Here is a 19,152-nt window from a genome sequence, read left to right on the forward strand (position 1 = left end):
ATATAGAAACTTCAAAGTATTACTGTAAAAAGAAATACTATGCTAAATTATCAAGCCAGAAAAGCTATTAAATACTTATATGAGTGTTTTATAAATTGTTGAGAAGGTGGAACATTTGTACTGCAGCTTAATTATGAGGTTCTATTACTTTAGTAAATTGTATTTCTAATCAAAACACTAAGACTTATTATAGAAATTTTGGAAAACACAAAAGAACACAAAGAAAATTTAAAAATCACTCATACTCACCAAGGAGAGACGCCCTTACAGTGTTACAACGATTACATGAAAGTATTTCCTGTGTAATTCTGTATGTACCATTTTACACCCTTTTTTTAACTTAATAAATCGAACATTACCCCCACTTCATTAAAAACTCTACTGCAAGTAGTTCATCTTGAAATTACATCTAAAATGGGTTTGCATAGGTACATTTTGAAAAAAAAAACTGAGTTCAATTAGCAAGCAAGAATGAACAGAGAGGTACTGTTAAAAATACTGTACTGGAAAAAATTCTCAACATGGGCAAAGAAACAGTGAGATGGGCACTCTCATATGTTGCTGGAATTTAGTACATGCTGTCTGCACAGCAACTTGCCTTATTTATCAAAGAGGTTTTAAAAAGTTTATATTCTCTGATCCAATAATTTTACTTCTATAAATTTAGTCTAAAAATTCAGGTTCAAACAATTCATATACAGTCATATGCACTGCAGAATTACTAAGAATAGCCTGAAATATAAAATTACCTATGGAAAACAACTAAAAAATGTTTAAATAAATTATAGTACACCCATATGTAGGAATATTCTATAACCACTCTTTTCAAATAAATTTTAATGGCATGGAAAAAAGTTTATGCATAATGTAAATGAAAAATGAAGCAGGATACAAAACTATGAATTATGATCCCAATTATAACATACACTCTTTGAAAATAGGTGAAAGTAAATACAGCAAAATGCTGAGTGCTTATCTCTGGGTGATTGGTTTTCTTTATAATTTCCTGTGTTTTCTGATTTTTCTACAATGGGCAAAAACACTTCTATATACAAAAATTGTTTAAAAACATTGGGAATACTCTAGCAAATGCTTTCAATACCCATCTCTCAGTTTATTGAAATTGGAAGAAAACAAAATATACAAAATGTATCAAAATTTCTTTTAGCTTGTTATAAATTTAAATCTGCCCCAAGTATGACCAGTTAACTACAACAATTGAGGACAGATAAATTTTTTGAGTGATAAAATGCTTATTCTTAGTTTTGTCAGTTTCTCTCAAAGAAGAAAGACACACCAATAAAAACGTTTTCAGAGAGTGGAAAATGCTTTCCAAGGTTAGGAGAGGAATTTTCTCAATTAGAATTTACAGGATCTATTTTATGCAGCATTCATATACAAGCAAGCAGAAGTACCTCTTCTGGTAAGGTAATAACAAAATAGCAAAAATTATTCATAATAAACTAAATATAAAATGTATTTCTTTTTTTAAACGGAATATAAAATTTAAATCAGCTTGTGTACCTATGAATACAAAACAGGAACATAACTGTTATCTTTAAGTCTACTATGCTATATTCCAAGCCCTGAAATAATTATTTTTCCCTTATGGGACTTATGACATAGTATTCATTTGTGTTCTTACCATTTTATTCCCTATATGGCTAATTATCTTTATAAATGTATAGATTTTACCTATCACTTGCTTCTAGATTTTTTTTGGAAGAATAACACTGTGCATTACAAAGTAATTGATTTTAAGCTTACTCTGTTATTGAAATTTTTAATACTTTATGGTATATTTTTTCTCATTCATGTTTATAACACCTGTAGGTTTAACAGAATCTTAACATATATCTTCAGGTATATCTAAAAATATTTAAACAGTCTGATCTATGATTTGGAAACGTGAAATTGAGAAGAACAATTCAGTTGAAGGGGCACAGAATGAAGAGAGGCAATATTTGAGGGAAAGGGTTAACACCATTAAGAAACAAGGTCGAGAATAAGGAAGAGATAAAAAGAAAAAAAATTAAAGTTGAGAAACCAGATAGGTGGCTACTAGTTTTCTTTCTTCAAAAATGTTACGGAAGATAAAACAAAGGCCTTCTTTTGAAAAAAGTGGAATAAAAAAATGGGACTCCTAACAAAGCAAGGCAGCACTTCAGACCTGAGTAATGTTATCCTGTATTCCTCCTTATACAAACATTTGCCCTCCGATTTGTCACAGTCCTTACTGGGCCCTCAATAGAATGACTGTCAAAAAAAAAAGAGTCAGCTGCCATTTAACGTGATGTTTGCACTTGACCCATGGCTCTCTCAAATGAGGGAAAATTAAAGTTAACCTGACAGAAACATGTTTTCCAAGAACAATGGTGGACTCCTTCCCACTCCACCCTGCAGGAAAGGTCTGTCTCGCACATCAAATATTCTGTTGAGGGCTAATTTCCTGCCCCCAATACAGGTATAAATGTCAATTCTCAGCTTACCCTGCTTGTATCCTTGATTTAAATAGAGGTAAAAATTTCTTTGTTGATAATGATTTTTCTTTTATTTTTATTCCTCTATCCAGTTTGCTACCTAGTAGACCTAGTAAACCTCAATAATCAATTACTTCTTCCAAAATGGAGAATGGGAAAAAAGGCCCCATCCTACTATAGATGTTTGCATGTCATCTTTACAGTATGATTAGAAGCTATACTTTTTAAATAAAAATTACATGTATACTTAAGGTGTCAACAGGATGTATGTGTGTGTGTGTGTGTGTGTGTGTGTACAGTGAAATGATTACTACAGTAGAGTTAATCAACACACCCATTTCTCTATACAGTTACCATTTTTTTGGTGCGTGGTGAGAGCATCAGAAATCTACTCTCAGCAAATTTCCAGTATTTAATACAGTATGATTAATCATAATCATCAAGCTGGACATCAGACCTCTAGACTTATTCACCCCACATAACTGCAACTTTGTGTCCTTTGACCAATATCTCCCTTCTTCTCCCACCTCCCCACCCCTGGTAACCACTCGTTCTGTTGTCTGTGAAGCTATACTATAGTAAAGTTAAGTTGAACAGAGTCTCCAGGAGCTGACCCACGGACAAAAGAGGAACTAAGTCATACTTGATAGGAAACAACAGGAACTGAAAGGACCATGACTTAGTTAAAGTCCTGTAGGAGCCAGATGCTGGCTGAGACATACCTGCTCCTCAGTCAACTAGACCAGGACTGAAATTCAGTTTGCAAAAGGAAAAGTCTTAAGGAGTAAAAGGAAAAGTACTGCTTTCTCAGTAGCTACGGGGGAAGCTAAAGGGAAACTCAACTAAAACCACAGATACAAGATAAAACTAAAATGAGATGGGCAATTTCTACGATAGGCAGAAAGAGAAAATTCTTGAGGAAAAGCTGGAATCTGATGGCTAGATAGACCCATATGGAACCAAGGGAGGGAGGGCTCTCTTAAGACTTAGCTTTGCCCAGCTTAACTGCTGTGTAGACTATGCATGTCAGTAACTGACTACCAGTGTATAGATGTTAATTCTCACAGCCAAGTAGTTACTCAAGAGTACTCAAGATACCTGCCCCATGAAAACAGCTATGAATGTACTGAGAATGCAAAAGAGGACACAGGAAGATGCCATGTTCTTGAGTTGGTATGCAAAGAAAAAGTGCCCAAAGTACTTGGAGCTGGGAACAGGATACCTAGGATATTTTTGCAGGAGACTCAAGATAAAAAGTGAGAGCAGTTAACCTTACACTGGTGTTTGGGTTTTTTTTTTTTTTTTTTGGTGTATTGTTAATAAAAGCTGGACAATGCAGTTTGGGCAAGTTTTCAAAGGTGCCTAAAAAATGCTCCTAACTCCAGGCTCATTGCTTTACTTGTAGTAATACCTCACATATCCAACACAGTTAGAAAACAGACTGAGATTTGAATTTTCTCGTTAACTGACAGTTGTCCAATTTATTTGTTAAAAATTCCTAAAAACAATACTATTTCATGGGAGGGTGAAACATGAACTTAAAACTTTCTGGTTCATCATTATTACTACTATTATATATATCGTTATATATATGTATATGTATATATATACATATATATATAACGATATATATAATATTGTTATATATATGTATATGTATATATATGTATATATAACAATATATATGCATATATATGTATAGATGTATATGTAAATATACACACACATATATATGTATATATATAACATATACATATAGTATTCTGAAGGTCTCATAAAAACACAAACTTAACAATATAATATTGTTAATAACAGTCTATATAATAATTAGGCCTAAAAGGAAAGCAATATTATGACAACATGGATGGCTGTTGAGATTATCATGCTAAGAGAAATGAGTCAGACAAAAAGTTGAGAACCATACAATTTCACTCATATATGTGATACAAAACTGAAAGCAACAAACAAGAGAGACTCAGGGACATGGACAACAATTTAGTGGTTACCAGAGGGAAGGGCGGGGAGTAGATAAGGGTAAAGGGGGTCAGATATATGGTGACAAAAGGAGATTTGACTTTGAGTGGTGAACACACAATGCAATATACAGATGATATATTATCAAATTGTATACTTGAAACCTATATAATTTTATTAACCAGTATCACCCTGATAAATTTAATTAAAAAAAATAAAAGTTAGAAATAAAATCTGTCATTGAAAATCAACAAAACTGATTAGCAACTTAAATTCCAGATGCTTCTAAAAAGCAGAGCCAATAAAAAGTACTTGTTTTTACTAGAGTAACAGACTAAATCTAAGCAGTTACTGAATAAATCATTTCAGAAATCTTTGGAAGTTGGAGGACAATGAACTAAGCCTATCAAGTTCTTACTTAACCTCGTCTCTTGACCTTGCTCTGAATATCACATACTCCAACTCCATTCAACTTTATGAAGTTTCTTTTTCACCTTAAAGATTCACAGACTTTTTCTGAGCTCAGATCATTAGGTTTAGGCTCTTCTCAGGTGTAGGTCTTTTAGGCTGAGGGTACTTGAAACTGACAAGCTGCTTACTCTATTCAATCTATGAAGAACGCCAAATACACACCTATGCTCGACTAAGTATCGAGACATCCCCCAAAACCAGACATAGATTATTTTTTATTATTGGCTTGGGTTCTCGAGAAGTAATTATATAATGAAATAAATGGAAAGTATTCCCAATTATGAAGAAGTATTAAATAAAGGCAAAGTAAAAAATATTTGAATTTTTAAAAAAATAACTGATTCGGTAATAGTCAAAGACCTGATTTTCTCTATCATTAGACTTAAAATTTCTGTTTGGCCTTACATTCATTCTCCTTAATCACCTCCAAAGTAAAGGAAAATCTATTTTAATATAACAGGCAAAATATCTGCGCACATTAAAATTAATCTGCATGCCATAATCTGAGTTTTAAAAAAAACTTACATTTATGTGAATACATTCATGATTCATGTACACTTAGTTACACAGATGACAATGAGGCCATCTTTGAGAAGAAAATTTACCTGTCTTCCCACCGAAATACCCTAAGGTTGGGTCTTGCAAACCCACCACCTGCTTTTGTAAATCAAGTTTTATTGGAAGACAGATATGCTCATTTTTTTGTGTATTGTTTGTGACTACAACTGAGACCATATGGCTGGCAAAGCCTTAAATATTTATTATCTGGTCCTTTACACAGTTTGCTGACCCCTCTAAGGCAATGGTCCATGACCAAAAGTGTTCATCAAAAATCACTTGGGAACCTTTTTCAAAAGATAACAGCCTGTAATCTCTTGTCCTCTTTCTGATTTCATAGTTGGTTAGGTACCACTGCTTGATTTGTAGCACTACTAGTCACCAAGCATCTTTTACTTCTTAGTATGCAGTAACCAATGCTAGTGTTCTATACACTGTGGGTGCTCCATTTTGTCCTTACTGAATGCTAAATGAGCCACACATTACTTTAAATAGCACTAGCATTTAATACTTACTTAATACTTTTGACCACTTTCTCTTCCTTGAAACTCTTTCCAAAAAATTTCCCCTTTGACTTCTACAGCATCAGTTTCCCAATGGAACACATTTCAAATGTCACTTCTGATGAAGCCTTCTGACGTCTCAAGTAAAATTAATTATGGTCCTCTTTCCCAGCATTCTTTTATATACTTCTAAAGCTAAACCATATTTACTCATGGTTGCACCCAAAGTGTTGCACCCACTGTGCTTGGTACAAAGTGGACACTCAATCAAGTATCTGATAAATGGACAGATAGATGACTTCTAGACTCTAGAGGGAGGTCTAGATAAATATAATGCCTAAGGAAATAACAAAAATAACACTATACTGGGTGAATGAATGTTGGAGAAACAAAACCCCTCATGTTTGAGGCATACAAAGCTCTCCACCATCCTGAACAAATAACCAACGTAATTTTTCTCCCTAGATTTCTCTCCTTCCTATTCAAACCTATGAGCTGCAAACAATGCTAAACCACTGATTAACCAAAACAGGAATTTTATGCAATACCATTACTTTCCTGGTCAATTTACAACTAACCCATTATTAAGGCTTCACACTATTATCCAATTGAAGCTTTTCTCTCCTTCAAATTCAACCAACAATTAATGAGTGCCCACTTATTTATTAGAACACTACTGAGCACAATGAGACGTCAAGCACTGTGCTGTTTTCCGTGTATTATCCCCATTTAGTCCTATGCTAGGCAAAGAGAATACAATCTCTACTCCCCCAGAGTTCACAATATGGTGAGGAAGAAAGGCTTGTGCACATGTAACAAAAACAATGCATACTGTGTTAAACTCTACGACAGAGGTGAACACTGAGTAGGACTCAAAAACAGACAAAACTGAGAGGCAGCTAGGAGATGAGTAACATCAGTACCTATACAGCAGTAGGGACAAGTAAAGGATGATTGGGAAGCTGAGAGGAGTGGAAATGAGATAGGAATGGAAAAGTTGAGTTAAGAATGACTTCTGAAGGGCAGGCTGAGGCCTCTGGATATTATTTTGTATGCAGTAAGGAATCTGTAAAGGTTTTGAGACAGGGAATGACATTAGATTTTAAAAGTAGAGATCAAATAATTACCGGCAGTACATTGGAAGGATGGGAAGAGGAAGACTGGATATAGGGTGCCATTAAGAAAGAAAAGAAGGCAGACATCCCAGAAATAAAATCAAGTGACTGATGTGAAAGAAGGCAGAGTTGAAAATAAAGGATTAAGAAAATCAGATTTCAGGGTGGGAAGATAATGAATATTGGCTTAGACAGTTAAGTTTAAGATGCCTGCAGGACATCTATGTGTACCAGACAAATATGCTGTCATTATTATATTTCATTCCCCACAGTAACTACTACATAGCAATTATCTCCTAAAAAATCATGCATAGCCCTTTCCCACCTGCTCCTTTCCAAGTTGAAATTCCTATTTAATGTTTAAAGACCCTGTAATCATCCTCCCCTACTGAATTTTAATTCATTACCATTACTGCCAGTCTCAATGATCCATTCTAATATAGCTAACCTGTTTCCTGGACTCATCCTTTTTTTAAAAAAAAAAACCTTAAACCATCTCTAGGAAGCAGTCTTTAACTATCTAAATAGGCAAGACTCCTCCCACACAGAAGACTAAAAAAGTGTATATTATAAATTGTCACATAAGCAGATTCATGGCATACCCAATAACCAGACCATAAACTCTCAAAAATCGGACAATTTTCTCTTTGGGGGTACCAAGCAGTCCATTGGTACTGAGTAAATAACAAAGTAAAGACTATGTAGAATTGGTCTTTTTATTTTCAGAGGCTACAAAAATTTCTTGAGGGTAATAGAGAATCAGATTATTCATATATATAGATATATAGATACATACACACACGATTTTTATCCTAAAAACCAACAAGATGCTATTAACGGAACATATTAATGTGAGTATGATTATGTCCTAAATTCAGTACTATGTCCATCTTTATTAGAAAACTACTAAGTTCTAATCATCACATTTTTTAAATGTGATCTTTGGTTGGGTAGCTTAAAAGGCAGTCTAGTATAACCTAGTGATTAAGAGTTGTGACTTTGCAGTTAACTGGTCCTGGATTCAGATTCCAGCTCTGCCATTTGCTAGCTATAAAACCAGTCAGGTTACTTAACTTCTCTGAGCCTTATTCATTTCTCACTTTACAGATGAGGAAACTATCTTCCTAACTCACAGTATGATTATGAGGATTAAATAGGTATATGTATTTAAAGTACTTATCCTAGTCTCTAGCATATATTAAGTGTTCAATAAATGTTAGCTATTTCTACTACTGAAAAAATTAGGAAAAATGTTCAGAGGATTTCTTAGGACATGTGAGTAAAATTTAGTTTGAAAAAGGGAATGTTTAGGAGAGACCTGAGGGTAGTCATGAAGTATATGTAAGAATTTTTCATTTTTAATAAGAAAGAAAAAAACAAATACTTCCTTTAATGGAAAGACAAACCTAGAATAAATGGCTTTAAATTAAGCAAGATATTTGAGTTATATAGAAGGGTACATTTCTCGACTCTGAAGAGTGTTATATAAAACTGGTACTGTTTCAGGTTGCTTGGGTAGAATCACAATTTCTTGATATATTTAAGAACAGGGCAGACAAAAATTTTACATTGGATGGTTTGTAGGTAGTCTTGCCTAGGTGTAATGAAGGTGAACTAAATGGCTTTCTGAACTTCTTCTGTTCTTAAGAGTCTGTGATGTGTCTGACACAGGTACCAATTATAACAGTAACTATCTGGTGTAGATATTCTTAATGATCTTACCACCAACTCCATCAAGAAAGAGTATGTTCATATACCCCTGTGAAGTGTTTCCTTAAACAAAATAAAAACAGCGATAACTCATAATTTTACTTGTAAACTTGCATTTCTTGATTAGATGGCTGGAGAATAAGAGTAGGTGGTACAGATGTGGTGTCACCATATGGCTTCAACGGGAACTGGAAACCATTCTGGAAAAATATATCTTTTTGCAGGCTTAACTGCAAATACGGTCTCAAATTACAAAAACCTTAGTACTCCAGCAGATTTTACCTGTCCTACCTTGGCACTCTATACTCAAAGGTGATGTAAAAGAGATGAATATGTTCAGGTGAAATAGCTTTCCTCCTCCGGTCCTTGCGGCTGACATGAAAACCTTGGAAAATTGCCTAAGGCAGCAAGAACATAGAAACCTCACACCTGTTCCTCCCGCTCTACTGCAACCTCCCACCATCTCAAGACTGACCCATCTGGACACCTATACACTTTCACCTCAAGCCCCAGCCTTTTCTCTCTGTATTTTTCTTTGGGGTGAGTGAACGCCTCTGGAGCCAATTCCAGGTACAGACTGGAACCTGTCTTGAAAGCACACAGGGACCAGCACTCCTGTTTTTGATTATTTTCAGTGGGTATTCATTCATGATCTACTTTTCACCTAGGAATCTTGATAAACAAGAGCCAGGGCAAATAGGCTCACAGGATAAAATGCTTTGAAAAGTCAATTAGGGAAGCTAATAATCTGGTTTATATGTAGTTTATCTCCTTACATGAAGCTCTTCACTTTTTTCTCCCTTCCTATTTTATTTATGGCCCTTTTATTGCTTAAACCAATCTACACAGGAAAAAGTAAAGAAGAAAACTAAAGTCTGGAATTTTGGTTACTTGATAGTATCTCATGTAAAAATGATATAATGGAAAGAGCAAAACTAATTGCCAAAGGGAGACTTAAAAATTACTACAAAGTTAAATATATAAATGCTACTCTAGTCCTATCTCCTATGTAATTTATTTAAATTCTGGCATTTGGGGAGAAGGAAAAGGAGAAAATCATATACCCAGGCTCAAAAGTTCTGTCCTTCTGCCACTATTCTTCAATGCCAGATGCCCACTGCCTCAAACTGGCTTCAAAACACCTTTCCTAAGGCAACTCTGTATCTTCTATAGCAGTTTTTAGTCATGAAACATAACTGTTTAGTAAGCAATGATACAGCATTATCTCTTTACTACTGGCAAAAAGACAAATAAGTTAATGACTTGTCTAAAGTTATATAACATATCAATGGCAGAGTTATTAAAAAAACAGGCATCATGACTTCCCAGTCCAGCATGCTTTTCATTTGCCTACAATAATATTAGCAGCATCTTACTATTATTTACAAATAAAAACTCCAATGGTGGCTACCATTTATCAAGTCCTAACCACATGCCAGGCTCTGTGCTCACAATATCCTTGTGAGGCAAGTACTGTCATTAGCTCTTTTAGGCAGGTGAAGAAAACATGGTATAGAGAAGTGAATAATTTTTCCAGGATCACCCAGCTAGTAAGTGACAAAGCCAAGATTCAAATCCAAGTCTGTTACTATAGTTTGTGGTCTTCAACCTCCAATACTGTTCCACTCCCTAGATCAAGGAACAAATTGTTATGTGTAACTCACTACACTTAAGCAAAAAAAATTATAATAGTGAAACTTGTACAAAGTTCTGATGCTTTCTTCACAAACAGTCCAAATAAATTAAATCTCCATTGAATTTAGCATACTGCCAGATGTACACTGCTGCTTCATGTAAAATAAGGCACTGCATTTATTAATAATATTGTAACATTAGGGACCAAACTGCTCTTGTTCTGACTAGAGCAGCCATGTCAAGTGACAAAAATGCTAACAAGTCAGGATGTAGAAGTATTTCCCAGGCATATTCATAGTGCCAAGGAATAAATAACAGAGTAATAAGGCTTACAGAACAACCACTTTCAAGTAAGTAGTATTCTTCCTTTGTATCTGAATTTATTTTTAAGGATGAGGAAATAAAAACATGTTTTTCTGGTTCTCAAAAATCAGCAAGCCACAGTAACATGAAGAAATCTAAAGCCACATTTAAATAAATAAAAACCGCATTAAAAAATAGAGTGTTGTATTGCTATCTACAGTTTTGGGGGTGGGGAAGATAAACATTTTCATAGTGAAGGTCTCATTACAACAAAAACAATCTGACCTCTGAATTCACATGATTCTAGGATTTGAGACTATCTAAAGCAAATCTTAAATGCTATCTTGAACTTCTTCATATTGCTTTTTTCCCCTTAATACTAGAAGACTACTTAACAAAACAGATTATTCCTGATCATCAAAATGATAGCTCGCTTCTTCCCATCAGATTCTTTGTGACATATGAGATTACTCAGTGCCTAAGAACATAGATATATGTTCTGCCAAACCCATCTTTCAATGAAACACTTCATAGTGAAGCTACTGGGGGTACGTTTACAGATATAATTTAAATAAGGAGTTCACAGAAGAAAAATAACCAAATGAAAAGAAACTGTTTCAATGTAAACCATAATGTATCATAAATACCACCTGAGATGACACTACTTTTCCAGTAGAGCAATATAGTATTCTTGCCAATCTGGTTACTGGTAGTGAAGACAGCTATAGGAACAGTACTCTAGCATAGGTTCAGAAAAACTAAAATTCACCAAGTTATCCAAAATCATAAATGCTGTGTTATATAGCTGAACCACAGTAAAATACTTTGTTCAGTGACTGCTAACATTTCCTGTTGAAAGGGTACTGTCATCTTCATTTGTAATGACAATTACTTTATAATGAAAGATGAAAACACATCAGAATTTAATTATGAAAATATACTTAAATGAAGACTTTAACACATGATACATTCAAATTAAGTAAATTGCTTGTTTTCTAAGTCAACACAGCCTCCAAGCTTTTAATTATTTTTTTGAAAAGAAAAATTTTGAATAATATAAATATTGACTCACTCCTTTTTTGCATTTGTTATTTTTTAATTAAATGTATTGGGGTGACACTGGTTAATAATATGTAGTTTCAAGTGATTCACTCCTTTTATCTAAGTGAAACTCAGACGTGGAATTTGCTGGGGTTTTTTGGGGGGGAGGAAAGACTGCAATTTAAAATTATACTCAGTTAATAATGTAATATACTCTAAAATAAGCAACTTCTTCCTTAATGAGCTTAAAATAAGTGTTATTCTCAAGAGGCAGAAATACCAACTTACCAGCTTCATGCCTCTTTTAATTTCCTTTTGGACATCTTCAATAGAAAATCCACCAAGACTTTCGTTATCAGAGTGTGATGATACCAAAGCAGATGAAAAGAGCTATAAATTACATTTAAAAAAAAATTAAGGTTCATATACAAATTACAGTGAAACAGTGAATACGATGTTACATTTAAAAGGAAATATTCTTGTAAAAACTGTATATATAGTATTAGTGAAAAAACATTTCTTAAAAATTTTACTTTAGTTTTTGTTTTTGTTTTTGGTTAGTACTCAGGACTATTCATTGTCAGATTCTCAAGGTTTCAGGTCTCTCGGTTGCTGCAAGTACACTTACCATGCACTTATGGTGTGCTGCCACCTTCTGGTTTTCAGATATTAGTAACTGTCCACATTCCTTGTCTCTATTTGACTTACAAAAGCCACATTTGCGCTGTCTTGTAGGCCCTTTTTTCTGTTCAACTGAGCTTGACATGATTTTTAAATTGCCTTTAGAATGCCACTTTAGGCCTCAAGAAATGCTACAGAGAATAAGAAGGGCAACAAAATGGTTAATTTCATTTAAAATCAGTTTACATAGTCATGTAAGTTGTTTAATATCTGACTCAAGTTTTAATATATGCATTTTAAAATGCCTTTAGTATATACAAATTAATATTAAAACGTAAATGCCTCCATAATTAAAAAATATTTATTTATGTATAAATGTAACTTAACAAAGTAATTGGGAAAATCAAACTGCTCCCAAATTAGGGGATATGTGAAATAATTAGAACTATTTCTGCATGGATAAGTAAAAAATGTACAATGAGTGATTTAAAATCATCTGCTGACATAATTAATGCAAAATAGCTTTCATGTATAGCTAGGTACCCCTTCAAGGAGACAAAGAATTATATATCCAAGAGAAGGCCAAAAACTACTAAGAGAACCACACAATATTCGGAATGAACAGAATTCTATAACTGCCCAATTCCTTAAAATTCACATATTAATAAACCAAAAAAAAAAAGTGAATTACTTAACTATGACTTTGGAATATTTATTTTAAAACTTGAATTATTTTCAAGTTAAAAAAAAAATCACATATATGTCTTAAATATATTTTGCTACTGTATGCTATTTTCAAGTAAAGAAAAAATTAGACTTTAGGAACCAATTATTTATAAAAACAACTGTATTATCTGACTCTGAGATTTACTCAAAAAGTCTGCTTATTAAAGTTACAAACTGATAGTGGTGTTCTAAATACAGTAACTTTCATATTTAAATTGCAATACTGTATAAAAGAAGGAAAATTGCTCTGAATGAGACTTAAATTAAGTCAAACTATAATTATAGGTAAAATAGTCAAACAAAAAAAAAAGGAAGAAAAACTCTAACATGGAAGATTTCGGATTTAGATCATCAATCTCAACACAGATTCTAAAGAAGTATCTAAACAAATGTAAAATCAATTATTTGATTTGTGCAGTTTTTCCACATCAACTGAACTAAGTAATTCAGGACCCAGGCTGCCACAACACACATTGCAATGAATAAAATCTCAAATTTCTGTCTTAAAAATTACTAAATTCTTTCAATTTTTCTATACATTTGAACATTTTATAATACTATTTTGAAAAAAAAAAAATGAAAGTACTAACACTACATTGTAGCTTTCTGAGACTCACTTGTTCGCCAACAAGAACAGTAGCAACTGGATGCCAGCAAGGTGGTAGATACAATTAAGCACTTTACAATATAAAAATGCAGATACTTAATTAAAATTTAACGTGAAGTCATAAAGAAACAAACAGGTCTCATCAATTTATATTTAGGTTTTTCTTTTAAACCAAAGTTCAAAGGCCCTGACAATCTCTGCATTAATGGATTTAACAAACTCTTAAAGCTATATGCAATTTTAAATATCCCAGTCTTCCAAATGGCATCCAATACTTTACAATAGTACTGTACTCACAGTACTGGCTATAAACCGAGAAACTGATTGAAAACAGGCATCAAATACTTTTAGGATTAAAGAAAAAAAAAGGACATAACAGAGAAACAAAAGAAACAAAAGGGGAAGTATGTTTGCATTTGCTTAGGCAAATGCATTCAGATGCTTTATCAAGAATATAGCTGCCAAAATCTTAAGAATTAACTATGCAAAACACTAAAATTCACAAATAGCACCAAATTTTGCTATCTGAGTTCTAAATTAGCTTTCTTTACTACTATGCAATAGCAGGCACTATGAAACCACTGTAATATAATGAGTATTTCTCCCGGTCATCCTTGGCCAGTTGAAAGGCTAACACGTTATGAATTTAATCTGTATAGACATCTTTAATGTGTAATTTCTCTATACCATGCTAGCTAGCATAGACTATAAAACTGGCTTAAGATAAAGAATATCACTAGAGTGGAAAATCACTTTTTATTCTTGAAATTAATTCTGAAAATTGTACCCCCTAAATTTTACCCATATTTAATTCTGCCTCTTTCAATCTATAAAAAGGTAAATTTCTCATCCTAATTTTGTGAACCTACTTTTATAGCTATCAAAGACCCCAAAATTCAAAAGAGAAAAAAGGTACACTTTATTTTGCATTCAAAAATATTTTAGTGTATGTTTTCTGTAATCAATTTAAGTATAATTTGTAAAGTGAAGAGGAACACACAAAAAAGTGCACCAAATCAATTAAAAAACTTTCCCCAATGTGCAATGACTAAATGGATTTTTCCACTAAAATTCAAATAATGCATCTGCGCATATCTTACTAATTTTTTTTACAGCCTCCTTGTAAAACATCAAATGGAGAACATCATGGAAACAATGAGTCCTAGCAAAAATGTCTTTATCATAAAAATACAGATTTTTATCAAATGCTGTCACATTTGTGGTTTCTAGTTAAGGAAAATAAGGGCATTCCAAGGACCAATATCAAGGGGTTCATAAAAATCCACGCAGCTGTATGGCATTTTAATTTCAGTCTAAAAGGTTTTTCAAGGCATGCAGATATCAAAGTTTGATGCTTTCACCCAACGATGAAACCTTTTCCTTAAAAGAAACATAACATTATAATGTTATAAAGCAGAAATAAAGAGGCAAGATTACACCGTGAAAAACATAACTTAAATGTCTGAAAAAATATAAAAGCCCGATTAGTTAAGCTGAAGCAATCAATGCGTTTCTGATTTTCCAAGATGCTGTGAAGCACCAAGAAAGAAATAACCTGAATATCAAGGAGAGCGTCCAAGAGCCAACTCGAGAGCTCATTCAATGTCTGGTATCTGAAAGACTATTTTCACAGAAAAACAAAACAAAACAAAAACTGCAGTTTCGGAAGATTAAACAATTCCACACGCAAGCAAGTTGAAATATACAGATCAAAATATATAAACGTGATCCTCAAAGAAGCAGTATTTATGTCAGGAGTTACAGTGGAGATAAATAAACGAATAAGAGAAGATGAACCGGAAGGGCACCTGAATTTGGCTGCACAATATTACATGCTTCGCACTGCTTTTTGCGGTTATTCAAAAGGAAACTGAAGGAATTTTCCAGTTGTTTCAAACCCAAGGGTAGAGAAAGAATTTGGTCTGTATGAATAAGACCTGATATTAAGTCGTAAGCCAATGAAAAGGTTTTTCAATTACTAAAGGATTTTTCAACTTCCACGCAGAATATGGAAACGAACAAATTTCAAAAGAATGCCGTGCTGTTCGTCCATATAATAAAGGATGGTACACATAACGTACCAGATCCTCTCCGTTATTTATTCAATACACACTAGACTCCAAGATCTCCCTCTAACCTAGCGCTAGATAAACTCGCAAAACTATCTTCTTATAAAACACTTTAGCAGGTTCCTTTCGGTTGTAAAGTCAGGGTCCCCTAATTGTCCTTTTTCAATCTTCCCAAATCCAGTTAAATATCATCCTACCACTTTCTTTAACCCTCCTGCCCTCGGAGTTCGCCCTCTAAGTCTCCGTTTCATATCTCAGTTTCACCCCTAATTGCCCCCACCCTGGAGTTTTTCCTCTTTCCGTAAGGCTAACCCTCTTGCCATCCTAACAATTCTTTCTCTTACTCTTCCCAAACTGGGAGTCTCCCTCCTTCCCAAATATGTCCTAAGCAACAGCAAAGACTAAAAATTCCCAGTATTTTTTCCTCCCTAATGTTGCGCCCCCTCCCCTGAAGTCGAGGCTTAAGCCTAACCTCTCCCTTAGCTCCTCCAAAGCACTTCTCAGCAGCCTCTTCGCCAAGCGCCTTCAATGAGCGGCGCTTCTAGGGTCCCTGACAATAAAGAGAGACCACCAAGAGTCCCCCTTAACAACGGGCAGGGGCGGCGGCCTGGCCACCGCCATCCTCCTTGTCTTCTCCCGCTGGGCAGAGAATGGGGGGCCCCAGGGTACCGAGGGGACTCACCGGCGGGGCCCAGAGGCGAACGGCAGAGGAGAAGCGCCAATGAGGGTTAAGAGAAAGAAGTCGGTCTCGGTTCTCCGGCAGCGCCTGAGAGCGGGGCTCTGTCGCCGGAGGTTGTTTCCTTTCATTCGAGGAGACGGGCTCGCGGAGCGCCCTTACGTCGCCCCCCTCGCACGCAGCAACTCACAGAGCGTTAATACGTCCTGAGCGTGCCGCGGGCCATGATTGGCTGCAGAGACCGGGCAGCCGAAGCCGCAGAGCCAAAGCGCATGTGCATAGGCTGCCCCAGTACGGATCCGGGCGACAGGCCCCGCCTCCTGCTCGCGCGCGTACCTTCTATTCTCCGGTCCGCCGCTCAGCCAAGTGTTTGGGGGCAGGATCCTACGAGATAGAGAAAGAGATTCAAAGATATCGCTGTGGGTTGGGTGGAGAAGCAGGGTTGGAACTAGAAACCGTTGGATAGGGGCCCTGGGTAACCAGTTTTCAACAGTGATTCATATGGGTAGGCCTTATCCCTTACACTTGTTCACCCAGGCCTTATCCATTATTTCATTGTATTCTCGTGGCATCCCTTTGAGGTTCTCCGTTCTCTCATTTTACTTCCAGGAAAGACTGAGAAGCTCGTAGTGGAGTCAGCCTGCCTGGATTTCAATCCTTGCACAAATCCTTTTAATCTCTCTACCTTATTTTTTTTTTTAAACGGGGGTAAAAGTAGTATCTAACAGGTTTATTGTGAGGAAGCAATGAGATATAATGCAAGTAAAGCGTGTATTCGCGTCCCTGGCATATAACAGGCCCTCTGTAACTGCTGAGATTATCATAATCAGAAAAGATAAATGATTTCCTTTATAATTCACACAGGTAAACCAGACACCTAAGAGCAGTTTCCTCTTGGATGTGTAGAGCCAGAATGCTTGGGTTTAAATCCAAGCCCCCCACTTCTAGCTCTATGACCTTGAGCACGGTAGATTACCTCTCTGTTCCTCAGTTTCAACATGTCCAAATGGAGATCACAGTGGTATCCATCTCCTAAGGTTAAGAGAAATGAGTTAATATATGTAAATTATATAGCATAATGCCTGGGCATTATAGTATGCCCAAGACTGCAAGCTAGCGGTTTAAGGTGGGGTAGGGGGAAGCCCTAATAAAGCAATGAAAATTTAAAGATGCCCTTCAAGTAGCTATTTTTCCTGTAAAGGGGTGGGGGGAGGGCGGTAAATTTCCATTGTTTTGATCCAATGCTGTTTCTTTCTTTATATTTTCCCCTGCAATGTCAACCTTGAATTGTAATCCTCAAGAAAACAGTAACCATGTTGATGTAACATTGTATCGCATACAAACAGGTACCTAATAAGGGTGGACAAAGGAGTCATTTAGCTGCAGGGGACCCTTAGCCCTTTCGCTCAGGCCCTGAAAGGGAGAGAGGCTGGAGATTTACATAAGATCCAGAATGTGTATTCCAAACATTTACAGTGTATTTGAAAACAGGTCCCCCAGAATCACTTTCCACCAGCTTTACGCACTTAAGTCAGGATGAGACTTATGATTATGTAAGTGACAAAATGTAGTGACTATTCACTATATCATCTTTTTAGATTTCCTCCACATCCCCACATTTTTCTATCTTTTGTTCATTCTCTCATCGATGCATGCATTTCAACAAAATTTGATTGAATAAACATCTGTGCAACTACTGAGTTCCAAACACAAGAGAGATATAGATCAACTTAATTCCTGACCTTAAGCTCATGGTATAAAAAGGGAGTCAGACAAGCAAACAAATACAGTATGATGTGATAAATGCTATATTAGAGGTGGCTCCCTGGTACAGACATCCTCTACCTATTATGTACAAAGCACTATGCTAAGATACAATACAGCAGTGAATGAATAAGATACAGCCTTTGCCTTTACCTCTTTGCAGTCTAACAAGTAACAAGAAAAAGACAAATAGCTACAATAGGAGATAGACTGCAGCAAGTACCTTAAAAGTTGGAAAGGAAGTGCCAGGAGTTCAGGAGATGTAGAGATCAGTGACTCCTGTTATTTTCAGGCCCCAAGTCCAGTAGCCAGTTCCAGTTAGCATGTCGGATAGATGCAGCCTGTTATTTCAAGGGCTATGGAAAAGAGTCAGATTGTGATGGTAGGCTCCTAATAATGCCTGAGGATATAGCATAGGATCTCTTAATCTCTTATTGATCCACCAGTATGCTCCCACCAACAGTCTTCCAGTCTTTTTATTCAAGCTCTAGATTCTGCCTTTTGTACCTCATTCTCATTTTGATTAACTTCCTGACTTATTTAGAGTAGGGCCATCTGAACTAAGCTATATCTTGTACACCCATCCTCTCTTGCTTCCTTCAAGACTCAGAGAAAGAATTGTCTTTCCTACTTTTTAAAGCTAAAGCTGTTGTTTTAGTCACATCTCTTCTGTGCTCTGGAAGAACAGATTTCCTACTTATTCCCTGTTCCAGCAGTATAAATTGCCCAGCTCTTGTGTGTCTTCAAACACATAGGATTCCTCTGCCTCCACTGTCAGACTGTGTTCTTTGCTTCCCATTGCTCTCCATTCATTCAGCAGGCTTTTGCTGATATTTTCTGCATGCCAGGTATTATGCCAGACATTGGTGATTTCAAAAGGAATAAGACACAACTCCTGC

General features: G+C 35.5%; 1 protein-coding gene across 4 annotated transcripts in view; it reads right to left on the reverse strand.

The window, feature by feature from the left end:
- PHF6 (PHD finger protein 6) overlaps positions 1–16,666 on the reverse strand; it is a 42,398-nt gene extending 25,732 nt beyond the window's left edge. For 3 of the 4 annotated variants that reach the window (XM_015596846.2, XM_006921522.3, XM_025039649.1), the window contains exons 1-3: positions 16,496–16,666; positions 12,419–12,602; positions 12,079–12,180 (exon numbers count right to left, since the gene is read on the reverse strand). In XM_015596846.2, coding sequence (XP_015452332.1) covers positions 12,079–12,180; positions 12,419–12,556 — 240 coding nt within the window. In that variant the 5' untranslated portion in view covers positions 12,557–12,602; positions 16,496–16,666. The remainder of the gene's footprint in view (positions 1–12,078; positions 12,181–12,418; positions 12,603–16,495) is intronic. The other variant, XM_006921523.3, reaches the window with a different exon arrangement.
- Between the last annotated feature and the right edge of the window lie 2,486 nt (positions 16,667–19,152).

This window comes from Pteropus alecto, unplaced genomic scaffold, assembly GCF_000325575.1.
Source record: "Pteropus alecto unplaced genomic scaffold, ASM32557v1 scaffold19, whole genome shotgun sequence".
NCBI classification, from domain to species: domain Eukaryota; kingdom Metazoa; phylum Chordata; class Mammalia; order Chiroptera; family Pteropodidae; genus Pteropus; species Pteropus alecto.